Genomic DNA, 8533 nt, shown 5'->3' on the forward strand with positions numbered 1-8533 from the left:
GCTCCACCTTCCACCCAGCAGCCCCGTCACGATCCATACTTTCAAACCCAGTCGGTATGAACTAGGTGCGTTTCCTCAGCGCGTGGGCTGCCTCTCGCTGGCGGGCCTTGGCACACTGCTTGTGCCTCTGCTGGAATGAATGGACACTGCATGAGGGACCCTCAGGCCTCAGGCTAAGGTCTAGGCAGATTGGCTTCTGTGCCCACAGCTCTGCATCCCTGTCGCCTCATCCACCGTGTGACACGTCCTCCCTGCTTGCTTCACATCCTCCTGAGGAGGCTCCTAAAGACCAGGACCCAAAGGCCGGGGTCAGGCTTCACTTCTGCATCCACCACCCCCAACGCACCTGGCCCGTAAGGCCACAGCAAGGACCTGTGCTGAACAGCGGAAAGGGAGGCCGGTTCCGGGGAAAGGGCAGGAGGGAGGCTCTGCCAGAAGGCCCAGGGACCTGGCTGCCATCCCTGCCGCGTCTGCAGCTTCTGTCACATGCAGAGCCGCAGCTCACGTCTGCTGAATGAGTGACGAGGTAAGGAGGAAGGCAGGAGGGGGCAGCCCAGCAACCAGAACGGGCTCCAGGTGTCTGCACGCGCGGCTTGGCCTTGGGGGCTCCGGCTTCTGAAGGGAGGGAGGCAGCAGGGCAGGAGGAGCCTCGCTCTGGGCTCCACTCTGGCCTCCGCCCCTCGCTGGCCAAGTCACCTCCAGTGGACCTTTTTATACCTCCTTGTTTTGTCTTTATATAATGTCTGTTATGTGATTAAATGAGTCAAATTTGTTAAAGAAAATAGTTCTGTTTTATAATAAAAGCTATTACCAAAACCAAAACAGCTGGAAGTCAGTGCTGCTGTCCCCGTCCCGTCCACGTACTATGTCCCCATCACCTCGGGAAAAGCCAGGGGCCTGCACTGCACTGGGGCGCCCCAATGCACAGCTCCTCAGAAACCCTTCTGGGCGAGTGTGCCGTTTTCACCCCTCATAAATCATCTCGTCTCCTCCGGAAACTGTCGAAGTGAGGGCAGCTCTCACCGTTGGGTCAGCTAGATCAGGGCATGCAGCCTCAGCTTCCTGGACGGTAGAACCACAGACCCGAGGCCACCCAGCACGTTCAGGAGAACACAGAAGAGCAGGGGTGGGTCTGGGTGCCGAGGGCCCGGGCAACACTTAGCTAACCGTGCTCTGCGGACTGTGGTCACATCAAGAAACGCCCGTGTGACCAAGTCAGGGTCGTTGAAAGCTTATTGGCAATAAAGCATAACTTGTGTAACAGAGTAGCCACCATCAGGGACATCACCCGTTGGGCAGCGAGATGCTGGCCCAATTCAAAAGCCCTGATTGTTGCCAAGGGTAGCAGCACAGACCTGCTACTCGGGAAGCTGAGGCAGGAGGGTATCAAGGTTGAGGCCAGCTTGGTCAATATAGTGAGACCCTATCTCAAAAACAAAAAAAAAGAAAGAAAAGAAAAAAATGAAGGAAAAAAAGAATAAGAGCACTTATTTTTACTTACATAAAGCTTCTTTGCACCAAAATTCTTATTTCTGCTAATCAGACTGGAGAAAGAAAGGAAAACCCTGGCCTTTCTACCCTTCACAGCAGAGATCAGAATGAAAGGCTGAGAGGTGAGAGAATCAACTCGAGATCCAAGTTGAGTGGCACCCCATGCGGACCTCAGGACGGGGACGGTGTCTGCTGGACAATTGTCTCTTTACTCCACACGCAGGCTCTGTGACCCAGGCAGGGTGAGACCAGCCCGAGTCGCCATCACAGCTGTGATCCTGCGGGAGCTTGGAGGACATCACAGCGGGACCCTCAGGGGTGAATCTGGCCTTCCTCCCAGGCAAATGCTGGGGGAACCGCTCCGAGGATGCCATCAAACGTCAGAGAGGTACAGGTCGGGCAGAAGCAGAACATCGGGACACGTCACCTTCCCCTTTGCACAAGGAATAGGCCAGAGAACCATTCTTAACAATAAATATTTATTAATTACAGAAGGTAAACGAACACAGAAGGCATTAAAATAAAAACATAAGAAAATCATTTTATTCATGCACTTGCATACAAGGCGAGTATAAGCTAATTAGTCCATGAGTGTAAGCTAATTAGTCCCGTTAGCTTGCGGTGGGAGCTTGGCCGGCTGACCGGAGGCCTCTACCGAGAGGGGTTCCCTGCTGTGCTGGTGGGCTGCTGAGCTCGGGGGGGGCTGGTCTGGAGCTCGCTCCTGGTGTTGGACCTGTTGTCCACAATTTTCACTGCTGACTTCACCCACTTGGCTTGTGGATCAGCACAAACTTTCAGGCCACGTTTGGTAATAAAACTGTAATGAAAGAACAGACAAAGTCAGCCACAAGCTCCGAGTCCTCTGGTCAGGAGCCACGCACAGACGTGAAGAGATCTCATGCACACGCTAGCAGCAGAAATGACCTTTCAGAACCAGGACACCACACATGAACAGCTCCCTCTCCAGCTGCTTCAACACAAAGGCAAAGTGTCCCCAGGAGTGCCCAGTGCCTCTGTGCCCAGCACCCACTGCCCTGCTCACCAGTCCCACCAGGAGTTACAACTGACCTGGACCCTAAGGACCAGCTAGTTCAATTACGACGCATCCGCCCCTTCCTCAAACCTAATCATGCTCATTGCTTGGATTAAAGGTGATTTCTTTATTTCAATTCCTTTGGGCAATTATGTGTCAGGGAGAACTGCTATTTCTGCGAGTGAGATCCTGGGAAGAGCCCAGTGCTGTGGAGGCTGGATCTCAGCACGGTCCCTTGAGATACAGTGACTGGTAAGGCCTGGTGTGCTGCCCAGCCCCACCCCAATATCCCACGCCAGCAGGACAGCCCGAGCACGAGCTGGCCTGGGCCACCATCACTCTCTTGGCCTCAGACTGCTCTTCTGCTAAGTTAAATCAGGAAAGAGGACTTGGAGTCCTTATCTGGAGGTTAGATTTTGGCAATAACCACCTGGTGGGGCTGTGGGAAGGCACCACTAAGTGGCGGGCAAGGGCTGCGGGCCGGGCTGCGGCTCCCCTACATGGTGACCCATGTCCCCTGAGGGGCAGCACCCTCTCTGCGCCATCTCCATATTGCCACACCTCCCCAGGCCCGCCGGGAGACACGCACATCACCGCCTTCACGGAGCCCTCCTTGATGGTGTAGGTCCTGATCCTGTTGACCGGCAGCCGCTGCGTGGTGAGGCTCACACAGATGCTTCTCTCGGGGACTTCGCTCCCCACACCTGGCCAGAGGAAGCAGATGGACACGATTTAAAACATCACCCCAATAGTACTGTTTCAGGAAATTTGTGGTGAGAGGAACGGAATTGTCACTGTCACCTGGCCTGTGTGTGTTTCCATGGAGACACCATGATGGGCAGCAGATGGCCCAGTGCCACCCACTCATTCACTGACACTTCAGCTCTGTGCCCGGTGCCTGTTGGGTCCCGAGGGTTTAGGGCACCAAGACAGACAGATGTGGACCCTGTTTTCACGTAGCACATCTTCAAGTGAGGGTCCAGAACAAAACAGGTAAATAGGGAAGACGGTTTTAAATAGCTGTGCGACCTGCTGTAAATGAGCTGGAAGGGTCCCGTGACAGAGGACTCGGGGCCAGGTCGCATTTGCTGGGAGAGACAGCTCGTTTTCGACTGAATAAAGAAAGGCGTTCTGGTTTTAGTGGTACCATGTGAAGCAGAGGCAGGGGGGCTTCCTCCAGCATCCACCCTCAAAGGAGTGGCCCAGGAGGAACTAAACGGTAAGTTTAAGAAGCATCTTCCACTGCAGAAGGGAAAGTGGCTTGGGAGAGTTAATGCTAGAGGTCCGGTAAGATCTAATCAAAGTTCCTAAGTGCTGATCTCCTCCTCTGTGGATCCTGCTGCGCATTCACAGAAATCTCTACCCACAGAGCACCTCAGGCGGCGGCTGCTGGGGCTCAGGCTGGTCTCAGAGGCTCTCTGAACCTGCAGGAACACCAGCTGCATGTCCCTCCCGCTGCTCCTGCCCTGGTTCCCAGGCCAGTCTGCCTCTCCTTCATCCTCTACTGTTGCTGGTTTGATTTTAAGGCTGAGCTGCCTCTGAACTCAATAAAAAGAGAAAATCTGGCTTCTTTTCTCTTTCCCTCACTATTTAAGCAACCATTTTTCTCTGCGTAAGCGTCTAACCTGGGCCACCAGGACCCAGAGCGTCCTACTGTCCTCCAAACCACAAAAGCTTTCGCTCACACTCAGTGAGGTGTCTGTTGCTAGTGGTTAAAGCGCTGCCTTCGCCTCAAAGTAGAGTCAAAGTGAAGATTGTTCTGCCCAGTTTTGTACAAAAGAAGTTGAGTGCCGGTGGATCCCGAAGCTCCTGCAGCAGGAAACTTGGGAATGGGAGACTAGTTTCCACCGCCTTCGGCCTCCGGAAGAGCATCATGGCCTGCCCGGATCTGCATCTCCACCCAGGGGGACACCCATGGGACACAGAAAATTGCCAGCCACGTGGCGACTTGTGGCTTAACTTGGTGGTCGTGAGCCCTTTCGTTTCATGGATATTTTTCTTTTGCTCAATGTCAAGGAGTTCTGGCCTTTGCCTCATTAACCATGAACTTTTTGGGGTCCTGTTATCAAGTTATGGTCTTTTATTCTAAATCTACCAATTAAGATACAGATAAGTATAAAATAATTCTAGCCAGTAGGAAAAAGTGATCCTTTGAGAAAATACCTGTTGAATGCTTAGGCAGGACTCAGGAAATCTGACTCCCATCTGGGTATGACTTGCAGGTTTATTGGATCGTGTATAAGGTATTGATCTACCTGTTAACACTTACTATAAAAGCTCCTACAAATTCAAGAAATCTATTCTAACTGGTATCATTCCCAGCAGTAATAATAGCCTCTCCCACTTACTTGAAGGTAATATTGACTTTCTGGATTTAAAGGTATGAGTTTATAGTCATTTTTAGTTTGATTTTTATAAATGTAAAATATTGATTTGCTTCAAAACATACATCCTCTGTCTCATTCCCACACCATAATGGAGTTCATGAGTTTGAGAATTTATCAAGACAACAGTAAATGGGTAAAAGCTAGAAATGAATTTATAATCATCACCACCATTCTGTAGCTACCATTCATCAAAAACTACCATTTATAAGGAGGTTTGACCTAAGTAAATAAATAAGTAATCCATAAATAAATAAAACATCTGTTTCATTTTAAAACTAAGTATTGTTACATTTAATTTAGAGGTAAATGAGCACAGTCTCGAAACGGTTAAGAAATGTACACCAAATCCCCCAGTTAGGAAGAGTGGGAGCCCAGCTACCAACCAAGTCCTCTCTTCTTAGGAGTCTGCAAAACCCCGCTCCCGCTTTCCATGGGAAGTTAGAGACTTAGGCTGGAAAAGCAGCTAACTCCAGTCAAAACCGGAGTCAGACCCTAAACACAGGCCGCCCGCCTGGCACCCCGGCCCTGGGCTCACCTTCCACGGTGCAGGCGGTGAGGCAGCAGATGCCCAGCAGGGCCAGGAGGAGAAGTCTCATGGCTGGGGTCTTGCGGAGCTTGCAGGAGACTGAGGAGCTGCTCCCCACCAGCCTCTTTTATGCCCCCGATGGTCAGCGCATGCACTTCCTGTGGTGAGAGGGGCTTTCGGGTGGGTGTGGAGTAGCGGAAAGTCTCTGCAACGCTGATGCTTTTGTTCTTGAAACAAAAAGTTCCTTTGCCCCTTCATACTAACCCACACCTTGTGGCCTGTTCCTCTTCTCCTGTGGTTAATGTGTCAAAGAAACCAAATTTCTGCCTGAAGAAAACGTGGTTGTCTCATCTCTGGCCGCCAGTCTGAAGTCAGATCTTCCACTGTAGGTAGGCCAGGCCTATCAGGGCCCAGTCATGGGACAGAGCAAAGGAAGTGAGGTGGGGTGGTCACTCTGGCCCCTTCCCCGGCCTCCTGCCACGCCCAGCCCCAGGAAGGCAGGGGCCCCACTGCCACGCTGGGTCCTCCATTCTTGGCCTCGTTTCTTCTCACTCCTCTCCTCACCCTCCTTCCCATTAGCCCCCTTTCTCTGCACCTCTCTCCCCCAAGTGCCCAAGAAAGACTTAAATAAGTATGGGCTTTAGTGGAAACTCACTAGGCATTTCACACAGCTACTCCAGAGTTGTCCTGCACCAACTGCATTTGGGAAGAAAAAATGGTCTGTAATCTAGCCATTCTGACAGTTGCTATTTTTAATGTTTTCCCGGTGAGTGTTGGTCTACAGGTGTTCTCACAATTGTGATCAATGTAAGCGCTGTTTAACATCCGTTTAAATATCTCCGAGCTTCCTCAGCCTTCTTGCTTCCACTTTGAGCAGACACAAGCACACATACATTCAACTGTCCCTTACAACTCACTGTGACGTAACCTGATCCGTAACAGCAACTCTCATGAACGTACACAGCCCCTTTACTAACCGGAGTGGGTGCTGGGTAAGGTCACACCGTCGTCTTTACAGCTCTTGCCGTGTGTTGCCCTGTGGTCCTTCTGGAACGTGCCTCCGTGGACAGAGTCCCCTGCAGGACTCGAGCCCCTCAGTGCTGCTACAGCCTTTCAGACACTCAGTGTTTTTGTTGCTCTTTATCTTACATAAACATCAATAAAATGCATTCATCGAATACATGTGTAGTTAAAGGTTTTGCCATTGCTATTAGGATTGTGAAAGTAAATTCCTGTTTCCATGGAAATTACAGGATAATCTCTAAGAGATTTTTCATTGCTGACATTTAATTTCCCAGCCAGACTCCACTCTGAACTTCAGAATGGCTTTGAAATCATGTCTGCCTCTACAGCACTGGGCGCTTCCTCCGTTCACACTGCTCCACAAGGACCAGTGTGCTCTCTTCCTTCCAATCTGCAGACACAGCCATGTTGGGTCATCTTAGACTCACAGGAAAGGGGCACCTTGATACCCCATCGGTGGGAATGGAAATTCGTAGAGCCAACATGGAGGACCAATCTTCCTCCAAAAACCCAGGGATAGGATTGCAGAGGACCCAGCAATCCCCTCCCGGTATGTGTCCAGGGGAGGGGAGCGGCCTGCTGAGGAGACATGTTCACAGCAGCCAAGGCATGGGGTCAGCCTGAGCCCAGAAGGGCACAAGTGGACAGGGAACGTGACATGTGAACTGGACAGATGCTACTCAGCCACGGCAGGGGGCCCTCACGGAGATACAGGAGGAACCTGCAAGACGTTCCGTTCAGCAATGAGCCAGGCTCAGAAAGATGAACGCCTCCCGTGTGGAATATAAAAACGTTGCTCTGGTAGAGTCGAGAGGAGAATGGTGGACCTGGCTGGGGGTGGGGCGGTGGCCATACGAGTCACAGGAGGCGCAATTTCAGTTGGATGAAGAAATAAGCTCAAGGGATCTTTCGGACGAGAAGTGACTGTAGTTAACCATGGATTATTTTCTTGAAATATGCTAAGCGTTTCCAGGCAGAGACAGCCGTGTCAGGTGATGCATATTTGAATTAGCTAGACTTAGTCATTCCACGGGCGACACGTATATATACTTCAAAACATTATATTGCGCACACTAAATACATACAGTTTTATCTGCCCATTGAAAAGGTAACTAAAGTAAGTAATAAAAATAGAAATGTAAAACGAGGGGATTGTGCCTCTGGCTTTCTCAAGTTTTTGATGAAATAGACAGTCTGGCCAAAGGCTGTTTTCATTTAGCTTGTTGAAATGGAGTTTCTTAGACCTTCAGGATGAATTCTCACTTTGTCTAAACGTGCAACAGTGTCTCTGGTGCAGAAGAACAGGACAGAGCGCGCAGTGGGCTCGGCGTGGATGCCGGGGACAGCACCTGGAGATGCCACCGAGAATCCTTCATCTGCTCCTCCCCTCTTCCTCTTTCTTGGAAGCTGCACCAGGCCCATGAGAACATCCTGAGGCGTCTCCATTTTCAACAGAGGATCTGAACCTTCCCACCGTCCACTCCACCCTACTCCAAACCAACTCCGCCTCTGCCCTGGGCCGGGGGGCTTGTGCGATCGCCTCTTACCTCTGGGCGATGTGCCACACCTGCCAAGGGGACCCTTCCGAAACACCAGTCACAGCACGTGGCTTCTCTCCAAAACGTCCTCCCGTGGCCGTCCACTTTAGGAGTTAAATCCAGCCTTCACAAGGGCTCACACGTGGCCGTGGGCCTCCGTGACCCAGGCGCCTCTCCTGCCGCCCTCCTCCCGTTGGCTCCGCTGCAGCCTGAGCTTCAGCCTCCTCACTCGCAGGCCTGGCCCCCTCGCTGCGCCACACGTGCCCCCTCTCCTGGCTCTCCCTCCTATCCGTTTTCATTCCAGGCGCTCTGCACCTTCTCACGTAATGACGTTTTACTTGTTGGTCACTTCACTGACCCCCTCCTCCGGTGGGTTCTTTGTCTTCTCATTGCCGTCTTCTTAGCGCCTGGCACCAGCCTGGCCCAAAGGAGCCCCTCAATTCAGGTGCCCAGAATGAGCCTCATGTTCATGACCCAGGGAGCCCAGGAACGTGTGAGCGTGTGAGCGTGTGAGCGTTCCATGCACACGCAAGGT

General features: G+C 51.7%; 1 protein-coding gene across 1 annotated transcript; it reads right to left on the minus strand.

Moving 5' to 3' along the window:
• Positions 1-1959: 1959 nt before the first annotated feature.
• Positions 1960-5614, minus strand: LOC124962072 (lymphotactin-like). Its single transcript, XM_047521187.1, has 3 exons — positions 5447-5614; positions 3114-3228; positions 1960-2308 (listed from the first exon to the last, which is right to left on the minus strand). The coding sequence occupies exons 1-3, from the start codon at positions 5505-5507 to the stop codon at positions 2143-2145; spliced, it is 342 nt and encodes a 113-aa protein (XP_047377143.1). The 5' UTR covers positions 5508-5614; the 3' UTR covers positions 1960-2142.
• Between the last annotated feature and the right edge of the window lie 2919 nt (positions 5615-8533).

The sequence above is a fragment of the Sciurus carolinensis genome, chromosome 12 (assembly GCF_902686445.1).
Source record: "Sciurus carolinensis chromosome 12, mSciCar1.2, whole genome shotgun sequence".
NCBI classification, from domain to species: domain Eukaryota; kingdom Metazoa; phylum Chordata; class Mammalia; order Rodentia; family Sciuridae; genus Sciurus; species Sciurus carolinensis.